General features: G+C 46.1%; 1 protein-coding gene and 1 long non-coding RNA gene across 2 annotated transcripts in view; one reads left to right on the top strand and one right to left on the bottom strand.

Moving 5' to 3' along the window:
* The first annotated feature begins 906 nt into the window (after positions 1 to 906).
* Positions 907 to 18,075, top strand: part of LOC135303430 (uncharacterized) — a 53,092-nt gene continuing 35,923 nt past the window's right edge. Inside the window, exon 1 of the long non-coding RNA XR_010364914.1 lies at positions 907 to 1,370. This is a non-coding gene — a long non-coding RNA (uncharacterized LOC135303430). The remainder of the gene's footprint in view (positions 1,371 to 18,075) is intronic.
* Positions 1,361 to 17,485, bottom strand: TH (tyrosine hydroxylase). Its single transcript, XM_064425234.1, has 13 exons — positions 17,372 to 17,485; positions 12,798 to 13,001; positions 9,781 to 9,955; positions 8,879 to 8,967; positions 8,600 to 8,667; positions 6,824 to 6,874; positions 5,871 to 6,016; positions 5,348 to 5,483; positions 5,156 to 5,225; positions 4,830 to 4,886; positions 4,157 to 4,252; positions 3,860 to 3,993; positions 1,361 to 1,607 (listed from the first exon to the last, which is right to left on the bottom strand). The coding sequence occupies exons 1-13, from the start codon at positions 17,459 to 17,461 to the stop codon at positions 1,448 to 1,450; spliced, it is 1,476 nt and encodes a 491-aa protein (XP_064281304.1). The 5' UTR covers positions 17,462 to 17,485; the 3' UTR covers positions 1,361 to 1,447.

Raw genomic sequence — 18,075 nt, forward strand, 5'->3', positions numbered from 1 at the left:
TAAACTATGGCCTAGCCTGCCTTAGTCTTGCATAGCTTGCTCCAGCTACTTAATCTAATAGTAATATCTGAAGAACCCAAATGAAAAATTGTTACAACACTTAAGGGAGCCTTGAGAGTTACAACTCATGATCTGGATCCACCCAGATTGGGAAATCATTGCTGCAGCTTTGGAAAAAGGGCTCTAAAATGACAATGACTGAATTAACTCAGTAGTTTTATCAGTTTACAGAAAAATCCGAAGGGAAGGAACAGCTTGAGGAAAAGCAGCTAGATCTGGTGTCAAACTGCTGATTTCAGTAATGGCCTTTTAAGCAATTTAGGAGGAATTTAGGAGGAAGGGTCAAATAAGAAAAGAAACAGAAAGGAGAGATTGAAGCAGGCAGGAGACTAAGTACCATCAGTAGCTAAGGAGTTAAAATTTGAGAGAACTGGGGTAAAGCACATATATGTGGAGGTCTGAAATGGGATAAAGAGTAATGGATTGTAAACTATTATGACTGAGCCACAGTAGAAGTAACACTGGAGAACAATGTTAGCCGTGTTAATAGCCAAAACTTCACTGCCAAGTCTTGCAGTTCTTTAAAGAGGAAATTATAAAAATCATATATTGTGGATAAGGACGGCAAAAGTCGGCACAGAAACGTTATAAATGATCATGCAAACAACTCTGTGTAATTCTCCCCTTCGCTGTCCCCCACAGCTGTTTAGCAGCCTCCACACATCCCAAGCCCAGCTCTGATACTGCACAGCTGCATAACCTTGGGCCAAACTTCTGAGCAAACCGCTAAGTTATGAGACAGCCTGCAAGAAGATAAGAAGGGCAAAAGCAGGGGGAGGAAAACCAAGAGCTTTGGGTCAGATCAAGCCATTAATATCTACACTGAAAACTGCATGAAACTGGGTTTGAGCATCCAAACCAGATGTTTACCTTCCTTGCAAATGGCCAGCGATAGCATTAGTCACACACCTGAGCTGCATCAGGTGATAGTAATATTAGGATAACTAAGAACAAGACTCATGGAGTTGCTTTGGGGATTAAAAAAAAAAAAAAGGCAGATTAAATTTTTCTCTCAAATTGCAATTAAAAAAAAATTATTGCTCCTCTTTTTTTCTTTTTTACATTTTCTCCTCTTCCTTGCACCCAGGAGCTTAGCACACAGCTCTTGACTTCAACTTTTTAGCTTGGCCATGTTTTTTTGTATCTGCTAAGCCTCTTCCAGCAGTCAATAGAAAAGCTCCCCAAGAAGCCAGCAGGCCTCGGGTGCGTCCCGCTGCCCTCCTCCGAGCTGGCCCTACACACAAAAGTGGAAAGCTGTTGGGGTCGCGTGGTGACAGGCAGCAGTGCCAATGTTTGGAGAAGACAGACAGGTAGGAATTATCAGCAGGTGAGGGCAGGGCGGGCGCTTTGGGGGCAGGGAGGGGACGGAAATGGCTCAGTTCTTGTATTAACTGATAACATTGAGCGCGTTAATCAGCGAGTGAAGCTCATCCCTTACGCTCTCCAGGGAGTGGCAGATGGTCTGGGGGCTGTCCAGGAGCTCGATGCTGTGGGTGTAGGGCTCGTATTTCACCGAGAAGGGCCGCTTGATGTGCGCCGCGTAGCTCCTGCAAGGGAAGGGTGCAGAAGGATGGGTACAGGAGGTGCGTCCTGACTCTCCCTCCTACTCAGCACCATTTACCCAGGAAGATCACCACAGCTTAATGCCTCCAGGCGGAGTATCCACCTTTCCAGCTCCACTACAGCAGTAGTTGAAATCCCTTCTGTTTGTCAAGAACACCATGAGTTGTCTGTGGCTCTCTGTACCAAACAGGAGGGCACATCAAACTGGTCACCTCCATGGCCATTGCCAGGCATCCTCTGCTGCAATTCCTTTTTCAGAAAGGCCAAGGAGATTTAGAAGCTAATTGCAGGGAAAGCCTGTGGTATTATCACAGTATATTACTAAATCCTTTCTGACATGCATTTATTGACTAATCTCTGCTTGGGGAGGGGGGAACTATCTGTCTGGCATATTAAGGATAAACTTGACAGGCAGTGGCTCAGACCTGATCTAGAGAATGAGAATAGTGTCACCAGAGCCTTGTGCTTCAGCAAAGCTGCACTGCTGTACCCAAAGCCAAATGCAGCCCGAATCTCAGCGATGAGCTTGACTCTACCTGATCTCTCTCAAGAGCAAGACCTTGTTGCTGCTTTTCTACTGGAGAAGTATGTGGTCAAGTGAAAGCAAATCAAGAGTAGGATTTCCCCAAAGCTGCCCACATTCATTTCCAGCACTGAGATTTATATACTTGACAAGGTAGGGTTTTTTCATTTGTGACTATGGAGCTGAAAATCTATCGTTAGGTGCTTATGGCTGCAGTCTCACGCTGGAAAAGCTTGGGAACATGAGGGGACAAACAGCGCTAACAACAGGCATGCTCCTGTCCTCGGCTGAGGCTTCACCCTTTCGCTCCTGGATTGCTTAGCTTAGGCTACCCTCTTGTGGCTACCGCGGGTCTGCTCTGGCGCAGCGCTGGGGAAGCGCATCCCTTCCAGATGCAGACAGATGTTCCTCCAGCTGGTTCTCCATGGCTAGGCCGGAAGTGGAGGGATCTGGAGGAAAACACAGCACAGAGGGCCAAGGGGAAACACGGCCCAAGGCGCAGGCTGGCGCTGGCAGGGAGCTGCCATGCCATTGCAGGAAGACAACGAGAAAAAGCACAAACAAAGGAGGTTTTTGCATACTCATACTGTCCTCCTCCTAAAAGATGTGGTTCCTCTCAGCTGTGCCAGGCAAAGTCCTGCTCACCTGTCTTGTTAATGTCAGCAGCCACGGCGAGGGCTCGTAGCACAGCTGCTAATGGCTAGAAACCTGCCCTCCAAAATGGGTGTGCTCACTTGACACCTTTGGAAGCAACTAGATACAGCATGGCTGCTTGGAAGGGCACTGGGGGAGTGTGTCCTTTCTGAGAAAAGAGGCTTTTCTCCAGTGTAACACTGATTGTCAGGCCCGTGGTGGCAGCTGCCAGTAATGCAAAAGGGACGATGCTTTAATGTTTTCACCTCACAGAGTAGCATCTGTGTGGTCTCTGAGCTCCTTAAAGAGGATAATTTACAGTGCTTGTCACAGTCAAGACCCTCTAGCCTAATCTTGGCTGTGTATGTGGTGTATTTTCCCTTTTTATGACTCATTAGGCAGCAGTTGGGTTTTTTTAAAGCAGCCTAGTGTGTTTGTGTGAGCACGGGCTCCCCCAGTGCTTGCTCTTGAGCAGCTGGACTCCAGGTTGCATGAACAGTGCAAGTGAGGGTAATAAAAGCAGAAGTTGAAATATAGCAGTCCTCACCAAGTTATTTATATTAAATACCCCTCATGCAGGAACTGTAAAGTCATGTACGTCATGTTCGCCTCATCCTGTCTCTTTCCTAAGCGAGGATAAAAGTGGTATAGGCAAAGTTTTCCTCTGCCAATCAAAGCAGTCCAAGGACTGAGCTTTCTTCCTGTGGGCAATTCTGGGTATGACCAAGAAAATGCTCTTCTGAGCAGATGCTTGTGGGTAGAGCTGACCCTTACCATGCTGTCTGCAGTCCCATGGGATTGGGAAACCCAATTACCATGGTGAGATAGTATCTGGGGTCCAGTAACACATGTTAACAAGCCTAGGTGGCAGAAGTTAATTTTTTCCCCTGGATAGATCTATTCATGTGTAGCATGTTCCCTGTAGGATCTGGCGAACTGCTTTACTTTGGAAGACCCGATCAAAGTTTTCAGAGCACTTCTGAGAACTCAGACTGAAAGCAGCCATAATGTCAAGCCCTGTTTCAATATATAACATCTTAATCTCCTATTGTTTGCATCTCTCTCACTGCCCAGTCCTACCTCAATTTATTTTTGGCATCACTGAAGCTCTCAGACACAAAATAAACAGGCTGGTAGTTCTGGTCCTGGTAGGGCTGAACAGCTGCAGCATCAGGGTCGAAGTCCCGCACCTCTGGTTCGTCTGACAAGGAGTGCTGTGAACACGGCAGAAAAAATCCAGCGTGAAACCAAGGGGATTGGAGAGCACATATGGGATAGGCAAAGGTGGAGATCAGACTGAGGAAAGTCATTGTGCAGAAGCAGGAGGTGTTTTTCTCTACAGGGTCTAAAGCAGAGGCAGGTTCTGGTGGGACTTACTATGAGCTCCCCATAGGAAGAGAGGAGCCCGGCTCCGTAGGCTTTGATGATTCCATTCTGTCTGCAGAGCCCAAACTCCACTGTAAACCAGTAAAGCTGTGAAAAGAAAAAGAAAACTTCCTGAGGGACACAGCTCTTCACCCTAATGTCCCTGTCACTTCTGAGCCCTTACATCATGGCCAGGGTCTGGGATTGTTTAAAGGAACAGGCACCTGCCTCTTTGTCCCCTGTCCACACTTTGCTTTCAGAGAAAAGTGCTAAACTAAGTTGCTGCTACACCAGGACAGAGTCTGTGTCCCTGGGCTTGTTCCATCTGCTGTGAGATGCTGCTGCTTGGTGTCCTTGGAGCAGGACAGGTCACCTTGCTGAGGGAGAGCCAAAGGAAGCAGGTGTCATTTAATCCCATCCCAAAGAGTCCCAGCAGTGCTGCTGTTGGAAATACGATGCTTGGTGATACTACTGGTGCCCGAGAAAATTGGGTTAATGTGCAAGCGAGCTCTGCTGTTTAACTGATCTCTGCTCTGCACAGTCATCATGAAAACAGCATGGGGCAGCTTGGGTGGGAGCTCTGAGCCTGCAAACTTTGGAATACCAGGCTGGACCAGTCCCCTTGATATCACAGAAGCACTGCTGGAGGTGTTGTGCCCCCCATCCAGCAAAGGGGAAAACTTACTGTTGCTAGTTTCTCAATTTCTTCATCAGTCGCTCCCAGAGACGCCAGCCCAATGTCCTAGGAAGAGAAGAAAAGGGACAAACATCAGGACTGAGGGCCTTAGACATTCATTGCTCTGTTTTACTGGCTCAAGACCAAACATATTGCTGCCTTGCAGTGCCAGGCATCTGCTGGGACTTCATTGTGATGAGACTAAAACCACTTTGTTGCAGAGTCAGTATTTAGGGTCTTGGTCCATCACTAGAACTCATGGTTAATAAGAGGAAGAAGGGTTTAGGTGGTTTGGATTCCCACCTCTCAAGGTGGGAAAGCAGACACCACCTTACCTGAGAGAACTGGGCAAATGTCTTGTCAGCCAGCATCGGGACATGCCCCAGCAGCTCGTGACAGCAATCCCTGCCAACGGGAGGGGGAAAGGAGGAAAGCACAGTCAGCAGCAGACAGAGTGTGTCTGCTGAGGAAAAGGGTGATTGCTGGGACTTTGCAGGCAGGGAGGCCGTGGGGCCAGTGATACTCACGGCTCGGGGGAGTGCATGGGTGAGGACGCGTGGCGGATGTACTGCGTGCACTGGAAGACGCGGAAGGCCAGGCTGGCCAGGAAGTCCCGTGCTGACAGCAGGCCAGCCACCGGCCGGAGCTGGAAGCCAGTCCTCTCTGGAACAGCACACAGCGACTGTGCGAGCTGCACGGCCCACGGGCTGTGCCGCTGCCCCCAGCACTGGAAGCTAAAGGGCTACACCGGCCTAATCTATCTGCTTCTCCTAGGAACAGCACCTGATCTTCAGCTGCTCACTGGGACCTGACCACAGACTTGCCCTTCAGCCACAGCCCGCTGTGTTGAGCTGCAGGCCCCACCACTTGGGCTCTACCTCCATCCTCCGTGAGCAATGCCCAAGGCACCAGCTCTCCTCCTAAATCTCAGGATTTTTTATTTCAGACCTCAATCTCAGCTCACTCACTACTCCTTTGGGTTCAGGTTTCCCATCTGCAGCTGGCCCCACTGGCAGACCCTGAACCTGGGTCCCCCAGGCTCGTACTCACCTTTCAGGAAGCGGGAAACCTCCTCCAGCTGAGGGATGTTGTTCTCATTGTAGCCACAGAATTTCTCCAGTAGACTGAAAGCGTCAAGGTACTCCTTGCAGGCATGGGTGGGGTACAAGCTCTTCAGGGTGCTGTACACCTCCTTCCTTCAGGAGGAGAGGTGGCAGACACTCAGTGCTTAATGCGTCCAGTCCTCTCCTGCACTCTGGCTATGCATTATCAGGGACTCGTGTCTTTAAGCTCCATGTCCTTTTGCCTTTCCCCACCTAAGTCTATGTCTCTGCACATTGACAGAGGTATGTAAACACAAAGCAACTCATTCAAATGAACCTGCAAAGGCAGCACAGGTCTGTGTCTGCACAGACCTATTTCTGAATTGGAGGTCAGAAGACTGTATGAAAGGTATTAGCTGGAATGAAAATATTCCCAGTAGGTTAACTCCTGAAGTTGCACTGTGAAGACAGTCAATAGAACCAGATGACCTTGTTGAGAAGCCTGTGTACTCAGCTCATATGACCTGGCCTTGTTTTCAGAAACATTCCTGCAGCAACACTCCTGGAAAAAAATCACCTTCAAAGGGAGTCCTTTCCTAAGTGAGGCCTGTGAGGTACCACACAGATATTCACCACGGGCCTCACATTTCTTCCTGCAGCTGTGATAACTGCTCTTTCTTTGGAGCCTGCTACTGAGTCAGGACCCTTAGAGAAGTGGGGCTTCAAATTGTCTACCTTGTTCTGTGGGGAGGCTTCTTTGGAGGAAACTGCTGGAGGCTGCAGCAGGAAAGGGGTTTTTATAACAAGCCATTAAGTAGGATGCTTGTGGTCCTGACACATTTTTCAAGAGGTCATGCCCTAAATGTTTGGGTTATGATTCCCAGCTTCTAGTGGTGAAGCAGCACTAGTGAAATCAGCACTAATAATGGAATCAGCACTAATAATGGAATCAGCACTCACCAGGTAGCTGTCTCCTCCGCCGTGTACTCCACGTGAGGGATTGGGTCCCCACTGCAAGGCAAAGGCACCATTACTGAGCAGAGCCCCAGCCAGGCTCCTCTTCCCTAGGAGAAGGAAGCACTTTGGAGAAGCTCTGCATAATGCTCATAAATCTTCTTTAAAAACCAAACAACAGGGTGATAGGAAATACAAAGCCTTAGTACTTGGTCATTTGTACAGCTGCAACAAATACATAGATGCAAAGAAAAGCATGGGTCTAGTCAGAAATTATTGATGGACAAGGGATGAGCAAGAGTTTAGAATGTGTAATATTTACCAGGGGGAAAAAAAATGGGTTTCTCTGGAAAAAATTGAAAGACTTTGTGTGTGGAAAAAAATTCATTTCATATATCTGAACTTCAGGGAGCTGATATCTCTAATAATGAACCAGTGGCTGGGAAACAAAAGCAGCTAATAAGGAAAACTAAATGCATTTGACCTGCAGAAAAAATATATTGTCAATAAGGTTAAGGATGGCAGGAAAATAAAATTTCAACATTGATGTAAATGGGCATTGATGAAATGACAATTTTGCTTTTTCTCGTCATAGTTAGCAAATGTATTTCCTAAATCTTTCTTTTCTATGTTTGAACAAATGACATATGTATATGTTGTAAAGCACAGTTCCTGAAGGGATGCTACACAGTGTCTCGTAAGTGTTAACCTGCAGGTGAGATGTTAGAGAAGACCTCTTAAATTGGTGCCTCATCTTAGGACAGTATTTAACCCTGTGTCACTTGGAGCTCTTCCTCTGACACAGTGACTTTCTGTGTGTTTAGTATTTGAACAGGATAAAACCATCAGTGTCCAAACTCTGGGCTTCAAACTGGCAAGGTACATGAGAACCAAGAGCAGAATCCCTTGCTGGGATCACACCAGTTGCAGGGGTAGCTCAAACAGGTGACCCACATAATTTCTGTAATCTGCTTTCAGCACTTAAAGTCCTGCTCAGAGAGAGAATGCTACAGTGAAAGGTAGCATCACTGAATAGGATCAAGGGAATATTTTACAAACCTAACTGAATATCAGACTCTGTTTGATGTTGTAGTGAATACGCTGAGTGCTATCACCGCATGAATCAGAATAGAAGTATTAAGTAAGAGTACAAGGCATAGTCTTAAATCTATATAAAACAATGATGAGAACATTACTGGAATCTGTTTAATTTAGCAGAGTTTGGAGGTGAATCATTTAGCCTATAAATACCCTCATAGTAAAAAAGAAAAAATCTGATAGCAGTATTTTATCTACCAGATGAAAGGCATGTGTGATCCATTGGGTAAAAGCTAAAGCTATCGAAGTCTAGCTCAGAAATAAAACACATTTTTTCACGACCAGGATAACGAACCTTTGGAACAAATTTTCTGGGCATGGGTATCTTTTTCAGTACTTGAAACGCTGAAGTCAAAACTAGATGCCATTCTAAAGAGATACTACATTTCCAAATGGAGTTTGAGGTGTGATGGATATATATCTGGCTTTTGTTACACAGGAGGTTTATTCTTACTATATCCTTACCAATGTATGAATTAATGACGACAGATATTTTTTAATCAAAGAGAGACTGGAATGCAAAGAAAGAAGAGAAACACAAAAGGAGCTGGAAAGGCTGAATGGGGAGACAAACATAAAGGAAGAGAAGTGTCATACAGGTGACATAAGGTGACATACAATGACTTCCCAACAGGTCCACTGACATGTCATTATCCCCACATGAATGTTAGGAAGGAGACTTACTGCTTATAGTGAAAAGCAATCTCTGCTATTGATTTCCTTCTCTGGCGATATACTTGGTCAGAGTAGCCCTGTGGTGACAAACAGGAACAGAGAGAGGACCTTTAATCAGTTGCTAAAGTTTCTCACCCAGGAAAATACATCACTGGCTGGAGAGACGTATCTCAAGGTGGCAGTCACACTCCGGTCCCCCGGTCAGCTGCACCAATGGATGTTCTCAGCTCCCTGCCTCTGTGGCACAGCTCAGGAGTTCAGTGTGACAGGGTGCACAGACTGACTCACCGGGTGATCCAGATCCAAGTCAGGGTCAAACTTGGTGACCAAATGGTGGCACTTGTCCAATTCGCAGATTTTTCTGGGAAACCAGTGAACTATGGGGAGAGAGAAAGGAACAGTCTGTCTGTGGAAGTGAAGATTCCTTAAAAAGAAGGGGCTCTGAGGCTGAATAAGATACACCTGATCTGGTGTGCCAAATGTACACATACAACATGGCACAGCTACTTTCAGGCAGTAGTTTCACAAACTCAGTGCTCTTTTCGTAAAGTCATGTGCAATGCCATGATCTGCATGACATTACTTCCTTGCCCATCTCTCAGCAGAATATTTTGTGGCAAAAGTAAAGAAGATGAAAATTAGATTTTACTGAGTGATTCACATTAAAAAAACACCCAGAGATCCTGCTGGTCATAGTTTTCTAGGGATATTCTCCTACAATATTATTCTACAATAATAATTCTATCTTCAGAATAGGATGGCAGAGGAAGTGTCTTGTAGATTAGTGCTGAATCTGTACAGAGGCCCTAACACATAGGTACAAAACTACTTGTAGTATTTATAATACAAAATACAATACTACTGTATTTATAATACAAAATGCTGGAGTAGGGATGGAGAACTCATGAGGAGAGGTGTGAGCAAAGCACACAAATTCAAGCTCCTATTTCAATTTTTTTCAATCTTTTACCAGAAGACTGTTCTATGGACAATGGAGTCTGTTGAGAAAAGGACAAGCAGGGAAATTACTTTCAGGATTCAGGTATCCCAGAGGCAGCTCCTTCTGGTTTGCTCAAATTCAGCACACAGCAACCCTTCCCCTTTACTGGGAATAACAAAGCCTCCAACCTGTTTCCTCAGGGAAAGCTCAGCCTCTCCACACGAGTGAAAATGTTTGTAAAGTTCCTTACATTTGTCTTCCTTAGTGGTCCTCACATCTTCTGCTACCCTCTTGATGGAGCTGATGAAAGTATTGAGGTCAGAGCTGTGGACTTCACAGCACACGAAGTATTCCAGCTCAGCAATCCCTTCACGGGGCTTTCGGCTAAGCCTGGTCTCCAGGTGGTGAATTTTAGCTTCAAATGTCTTTTGAGACATGGAAAAGAAGAAAAAAAAATTAAGCAACATTTGAAACACCTTCTGCTACTACCCAAAGATGTCCATACGGACACAGAATTATAGAACGGTTTAGGTTGGAAGGGACCTTAAACATCGTCTCATTCCAACCTCCCTGCTATGGACAGGGACAACTTTCACAGACCAGGTTGCTCAGACCTCCATCCAACCAGACTTCTAACACTCCCAGGCATCCACAACTCTGGACAACCTATTTCAGTGCCTCATCACCCTCACAGTAAAACATTTTTTCCTACTACCTGACCTAAACCTACTCTCTTTCAGTTTGAATCCGTGCCCCCTGTCCTGACACTATGTGCCTTTGTAAAAAGTCCCTCTCCACCTTTCCCCTAGACCCCCTTCAGATATTAGAAGGCTGCAATTAGGTCTCCTAGAAGCCTTCTCTTTTCCAGGAGGGACAATCCCGGTCTGGGACGGATTCCTTCTTGTTGACACTTACCCATTAATTCCACATTTTTTTCCTTCTGCACAAAGGGGCCGTTCTATAACTACCAACAGAAGACTTCCACCATGTCAAGGAAGACCAAGACACGCAGTTGGTGTGGCAGAGCGCCACGTTACGTTTTCCCACCCCAGGCACTCCCGAGGCTGTGGCGGGTGGGGTGCGGCTCCGGCGGGTCCCGCTGGGTCCCCCTGGGTCCCGGTGGGTCCCGCTGGGTCCCGGTGGGTCCCCGCGGGGTCGGGCGCTGCCCGGGCGGGCCGGCGGCGCGGCGCTGGCCATGGTGCTGAACGCCGGCGCTGCCGCGGCTCGCCCGCACCAGCGCTGCTCTGGGCTCGCTACCAGCACTGGTGTCGTTTGGGCTCGCTGTAGGAACTGACCTCCCTCATGGAATAAGGAGGCAAAATGATGTCTGTAGACTCGAAAAGGGCCCTGGTAGATTTGTTTTCTTTAGCTCAGTGAGAACTGGCAGTACAAGCCTAAGGCACTAGGCAATGACCCAACCTTCTCAAAGTTCCTGCAGAACCTTTGATAGAGGAAGGGACATCATTTCTTTTGTTAATCTGAGGCAAAAAGATGAGAAGGAACAGATGCGATGCCACAGGTAAATTAAATTTAGGATGGTGTTTTTTAATGTACCTACCAACTTCACTATTACATTGTCCCCTCAACAATCGATACCTTTGCATTAATCTGACAGCCGTGATTGCATTACCTGTGCTTCAGCTGCATGTAACACAGACAGAAGAGTGAAACCAGCTTCCCTGCAGCCTGGTTCATGATGAGGTAAATGTCATTATGCCCGTCTGCTTTCATATCTTGTACCTGCATTGCCAGAGGGATCTGGGAAATGAATCTTCCTCTGTTGGGACTTGACATGCTTGTCTTTTTATTATATTTAAAGCTCTCTCTGTGACAAGCTCAAACAGCTTTTTTGCTCCAGGAAGAAACAAACAATATTTGAACATAAGCTGCCACGGCTTCTCGCTTGATGTTTTAAAAATTGTTTAAATTACAGAGTTTAAATGCAGCATAACATAAAATCTACCAAGTACAAGAGCTTACACATCTGTTTCATACCCACTGAGCAGCCTGTTGAATGTTACACTGACGGATTTGTCATGCTTTATCTGGCATCAGTGTGTTCTGGGGAGCAGACCCCAACGCAACACATGGGTTTTGTCTGAAAAGTTTTGTCATAAAGGTTCTTTCAGTCTTGAGACGAGGACCATATATTGCCCAGAAAACAGCTTTTTTTTCAACAGTCCTCATAGAGGAATTGTAATTGCTGAAGATCTAAATGTTTCTCATAAGATTATCAGAGGTAATACTAAATGGGCAATGAATAGCTAGAATGCCCTACAATTTCAGGGAAATGCTTATCCCCCAAACACACTTTTTGTATGTTTACACTTTTTAAGTAGCTGTATAGCGTACAAAGCGCCAAACAACCTTCTGTGACTGGACATGCTCTGAGTAGAGACTTCCAGAGGCCCCTTACAAGCCACGTGACTGATTAATAGGAACAAATTGTCCTCTCCTCTCACTGCTGAAGTCAATGAAATTAAACTACTGTAGATAAAACACATCTCAGAACCTCAGTTTGCAAAACACTTTTGAATCATTCTGGATGAAAACTCACTACATGAATGCAAGATGTCATGCTTGGATTACTGTTTAAATAGGCAGCACTTATGTCAGTCTTTCCATTCATGGCACTGAGATCCTATATAATACAACATTACACTGCTGGCTAGGGGGGAAAAGCTCAGTTACCAGTTTCCTTGTATTAAAGGCATAAACAGGATGCATCTCTTGAGGGGAACCAACAGAACCTTTAACATGTGAATTGGAATAGAGAAGGTAATTTTGAAATCCATATGCCAGTTTTACACCCAGAGCAAAGTTGTTTCTGTAACTATTTGACTGAGGACCAGTGTGGTAATGACCCACAAGTGAAGTGAATTCGGTCTGTAGGCAGGCAGGGCACACAGCTTGCTTTGAATGTGGGTTCAGAGCCCTGTGCCTGAAGTGCTGAGTAGTGGGGAGGGTTGTCAGAGTACACTACAAACCATAAGGGTGTGGACTCAAGTGTGAAACTGAAAATAATTAAGCAAAATTAAAGCCAGAGCTTAACAGCACTGCAAAACAGAGGTACGCCTCCTTTTTAGTGATGGCAAGTGAGGACACACTGAGCCATGAGCAAAGCATGACTTTAGAGATACCAGACAATTAGCTGATAATTTAAAGCAGGCAGACCTAGTCTGAGGCTTCTTTATTACACTCAAGTGACACTTCTCACAGCCCAGTCATGAAATCTGGAGTGTGTTCCTTTAGTATCAATGTACTCACCTCAAATACCTTAAGGACACGGGACAGTGGTGAAGTCTTGGCTCCCTTGAGCATGAAGAAGAGGTTCAGCATGGCTCTCCCATCCTTCTCCTCAAATACAATGGTCTCTGTGGCCTCTGCAGCATCAGTGGCTGCAGCCGCAGCCTCTCTTTCCTTCCTGGCATCTTCAATGAGGCTTTGACGTCTTCCAATGAACCGTGGAGACTGAAGGCAGAACAGAAATAAGTAACACTGCCCACAGAGTGCAGGAGATCAGAGGCATTCCCAGCAGCTGGATGAGATGTGACTGGTATGTGTCAGCAGAGGAAGCAGGGAAAGCCTGGACTGAGTTGCCTGGCTTTGTAGAGGAAGATCTGCTCATGAGGACTGAGGTTTTAGAATTGAACTTTCAGAAATGTGAATTTTTTTGGGGAGGAAAAAAAATCTGTGTAAAATATCTTTTTAGCATCACTGGAGAGCAGGATTCTCCCATCACCTCCCCTAGCAGCAGTTTTCAATATCTTCTGAAAAAACCAAAACCCAGAAACAACCTTGTGTGGTTTTCAGGTGTCTAATGAACACAAGTGGAGAGACATCAGATAAACCTGAGGTCATCTGAGAAAAGATACTTTGTGAGGCACAGGTGAAGCCCACAGCTGTGGCCTGGCCAGGAAACAGGAACTGTTTGCAGGTGTATTAGCAGGGCAGCTTAGCAAAACTGCTCCCAGGATCCAATGTGACATTTACTTTTGACATTAAGTGGATGCTTATCCATTGAAGTGTAATTGAAACCACAACCATATACCCCAGAAAATAAATTCCTCCCATTTATCTGTAGGTTTATTTTGTCTGAACAAACTCCTGCAGATTTCTGTTACTTGGAATTGAATCTAAAATGCAACTCTGTGCCTGAGGTCATGTCAGGACACCTGTTTATACTTATAGTGAACGATGAACTATTTCAATCACTGCTGTTTCTTTTGTTATACAAATAGCTCATATACCAACTTATTTGTTCTTGGTCTTTTTACAACCAGTTTTCTATTCAGAGGCAATGCATCTGGTTCCAGTTTTCAGTGTTCAAGACCCAAACCAGATGACAAACCTCCAGAGCTTGCTAAAAGAAACCTGGCGCAGCACCGAAGTTCACAGAGTGGGACTGGCTGCAGTTTTCCCTGAGATTACACTGAAAATATTTAGAACATGCTAATATACTAACTAAGCAGTGCTTTCCCTACCTTGTGAAAATTAAGTGTTTTCCTTTTCACAAGACAGCCTGACTGACTACTAAGTTTATTTTCTCTCTGATTTTCAAAGCCCACTATCAGTAACTCATGTTTCCTGTGAGAATCATCTTGGATGCTTTAACGGTGTAAAGCTGACACTTTAAATGCAGCCTCAAAAACTCAGCCCACACACCTCTATCTGCTCCTGTTTCAGTAAAGATACCCCTACAAAATTATATTTCCAGATCCACCCTTTATTCCTCAGGCCACAGAAAAACACTTTCTAACAAGTAAGTGCCTGCTGCTGCTTGTCTGAATTGGTGGAATTCGTGCCCAAAGAGAGCAGACATCTAACAGGTGATCTCAGTTACAACTTTAAAAATCTTGTGAGCATGTGTATTGCTCGGCTTTAAGTGTGTGTTTTCCATCACTGCAGTGTTTTAAGCTAAGCTGGTGTTTACTTTAATGTGTCTGCAATAAGCAGGGCAAACTGTGCCCTGTGCCAGCCACAGAAAATGAGCTCCACAGCCATGTCAAGCCAGGCAGTGCTTTACCCAAGGGTGCTTTGTCACCCTGTGCCCCCAGGTGCAGCAGGATTTTACTTCTGGTTTGGAGAAGGGGAGAGGAGGGAAATTAGACCCTCATATTCAGGGGGTAAACCAGGTTAAAATCCAGCTGGGTGGGGTTTGAAATGCCAGGGTTGGGTGACTGGAAAGCTGCACCAGGAGAAGCAGACTCAACCAGTCCCACACATGTGCTGGGGCTGGTGGCCACTGGCAGGCAGGGGTGGGGGCTTTGGTCCCTGTCAAGGAGTCCTGGAAGTTTTGTAGCTGTATGATGGCATAGTTTAAGTGGGTAAATTGGGGGGGGGAAATCAAAACAAAGCAAAAAAAGGCTGAATTTTGCTTGAGAGAAGAGGGCTGGGGGGGATCTGCCCGCCTGCTGCCTCCTCTGCCAGATGAAGCCGCCTGGCTGCATGTTCCCCACCCCACTGTCCTCAAATCTGCTCCTCACATTTATGCTCATTTTGCTGGAAATTAGGAATGTGGCATATATAATAACCAAACTGATCTCATGATAAATGCCTTCTTTCTTCCAAAGGCACCATTATGTGATATTCTGAATTGCATTGCAGACTCCCTCTCTGAGTGCACATCTGGGTACAGTGAGAACTGTAATTTGATTTTGCAAAGCATTTATTTGCCTAACCGGGGCCTGACTCATTCACCTCTTCTGAAGGTTAGTTTGCACCTCTTATGAAGGGATTGTTCATTTTTCTTTCCTCAAATTTGCTGCAAGTCAGAGTGCCCAGCTTGCATATTAATATTAAAAATACTGTGTTCTGAGCGATTTTGTTGCTTTTTTCCCCCAGCTCATTATTTACAGCAATCAGGAAGGATTGTAAAGACTGGGGACATTAATGTCCCACCCCTGCTTTCCTGGGTGCTTTTTCCTGCTATTTTGGCTCCAATGGCTGTCTCCTGCCTGGCTCTGTAACCAAACTCTGCCCCAGCTACAGTCCCAGGGTCTCTTGCAAAAACTATTAGCAGCAGAAAAACTTAATATGTAACCAAAGAATTTTCCATGGAGTTTGATGTTTGCCTGGCCCAGCTGACATGTAAAATACCTGCTGGTGTAGAGGAGTATTGGGATTGCAAAGGTCTGGATTTTCCCCCCAGTTTGCAGCTGCCCTGGCAAGGGAACACCTCAGAGCTGCCGGAGGTGATGTGATGGTGGGCGATGGCTGTGGGGCAGATCACCCACGGTCACAGTGACAACACGAGGGCCAGGGACATGCCATGTCACATACAAATGCAGAGTCATGCCTCTTGCCTGGTAGAAGGCAGGATTGTGGAGATCATCTGTGCTAGGTGAGAGCAAAAGAAAATCTTTTCATGCATCCAACTCTCAGAGCAATCCTCACAGGGCAAAGTTTTAATTTTATTTGTTTTCCCTTTTCTGAAAATTTTCATTCAAAAACAATCACAGGCTAAGGTTTTATGTACCCTCCAGGCTGGAGGAGCCACTCACCCCAAGCAGGTTGCCTCACTCTTGTCAGCCCATTTGTTGAACATGAACTCCCCTGGCCCCTATGTTCAGTGCCCCATTTTTTCATAAAACACAGAGCAACACCCCAGAGGGTGCAATAACCAAACACTCTTCACTTCTCCAGACACTGAGCATCTCAAATACTGATTTTACAAGTTGCCTGGAAAATATCAGGTTTTCAAGGGCCACTTGAGTGTTCATTATTTTGCAGAATGAAAATGACTGCACGAGAGGGAAGTCTTCCCTGATTTCCATTTATTAGAGAAAGCAAGCTTACCTCCTTGTTTTCTAAATGTTTCCCTTCTTTTCCAGCAAACTCCACTGTCCAAAACACCTTTCTGCCAGTGTAGTGGTTGATCTTAGTGAGGCAGAGCATTGCACAGGGTTAAGAGGAGAGTGGGTGAAAAAGGCAACAGGTAGGTATAAGGGAGAGAAATGGGGAGCTCTAAAAGTGACCTGCTGGAGTCACACTGCAGGCATCTGCCAGACATATCTGCTACCTCACCCATCTCTATTCCTAAGGTCCATTGCCACTGGCTGCTCTGGCTCCTGCATCGTCACCTGCTGCCTATCCACATCTCTGCCCCACAGGACCGTCCGATATTGGGAGTCTTCAAGCTCATCCTGCCTGGCAAGGCTTCAAAGTTAAGAGCTGAAATGTCCCTGTCCCTACAGCAAGTCTGATGGGTTGGCTAGGCTTGGCTTTCTAAAGACATTTGATGTTGATGCTCCTCTCCTTTCCCTGACACATTCAGACCTGGTGTGTGCAGGAGCTTTCCCTGGGCTAAACACAGGGCTGAGAATACATCAAGGAGGACTGGGAACAGAAATGGGGGAAGGATGTTCTGGGAGATAAACTGGATACAGCAACCATGAACAAACAAGTTAAACTGCCTGTGCCTTGTGTGCTGTCTGAAATGACAGGCCCACTTTTTTATTATGCTAGAAAAGGTGAAATCTCTGGAGTTTAATGCCTTGAAATCTGGAAATCATTAAGGTCTTCAAATTGCCTTTCACGGGGGAATTCCTTACTATTCTTGCCATAAGTCTGTGGGTTATTCACCTTACTTTTGGTTGAGTTGGTTTTCTTATTTCAAGTTTTCACCCCCTTAAATGTTTTCATTTCACATGTATCAGTATGTGGAGAGAACTGTTGGAGTAATTTCCCTTTGCCAGCCTGGCGCCCGGATGTGCCCATGTCAGGGAAGTCCCACAAACAAAGTGTTGGTCCATCTATCTTTGTCTGCCTCTGCCTACAGCTATGGAAGAGGCTGTGGATTTTGGAGGGGGAGGGAAAGAAGTGGGGTAGGGTTGTCTTACCATGATGGCCTCGGCTTGCTTGGAGTCCAGCTCCGACACCGCCCTGCGGAAGCCTTTGGCTGCAGAGGTGGAGATGTTCGGGGTTGGCATCTTTGCTCTTCCACGAGCTCTGCTGTCTGCTTTCCAGCTCCTTGCCAGCTTTTTATAGGGCAGGGCTGACGTCAAAGACTCTTTCAAATCTTGTCTTCCCCTGCCACCTCCCCATCACCACCTCCCTCCTTTCTCCCCCTCGGGCTGAGAGGAGGAGGGGATGTGAAGGAGAGAAACGTGTCTGTCCCATTAAATCTAATCGCTACAAAGATTGCAGACACCCTGCCTTCACAGACCAGACAATCCCCCACCTGTTTGCCTGCATCCAAAAGATTTCTTCTCTAATTTACCCCTTCTGTCCTTTCCCCCTCCCCCCACTTCTGGATGGAGTTCATTCTCATTACATGTTTCAGTCCGGCACATTTGCTTCCCCAGCTTGGGAGTCGCGTGAAAGGATTTTAATCTGTGAAAGGATGAAATAAAAGGAAGGGAGAGATTTAGCCCTCTCCAGCCTTTTTCCCCCCCTTGTTTGCCTTGTCATGGAGGCAGTAAAGCAATAGGAAAATAACACTGATTCCCACAAGGCAGCTGCGGGACTGGATGCCGTTCTCATGCGTGCACCTCCCGGCGCCCGGCTACTGACAACGCTGTGCCTGCCAGGGCTCCCCCACCAC

Source organism: Passer domesticus, chromosome 6 (assembly GCF_036417665.1).
Source record: "Passer domesticus isolate bPasDom1 chromosome 6, bPasDom1.hap1, whole genome shotgun sequence".
Taxonomy (NCBI): domain Eukaryota; kingdom Metazoa; phylum Chordata; class Aves; order Passeriformes; family Passeridae; genus Passer; species Passer domesticus.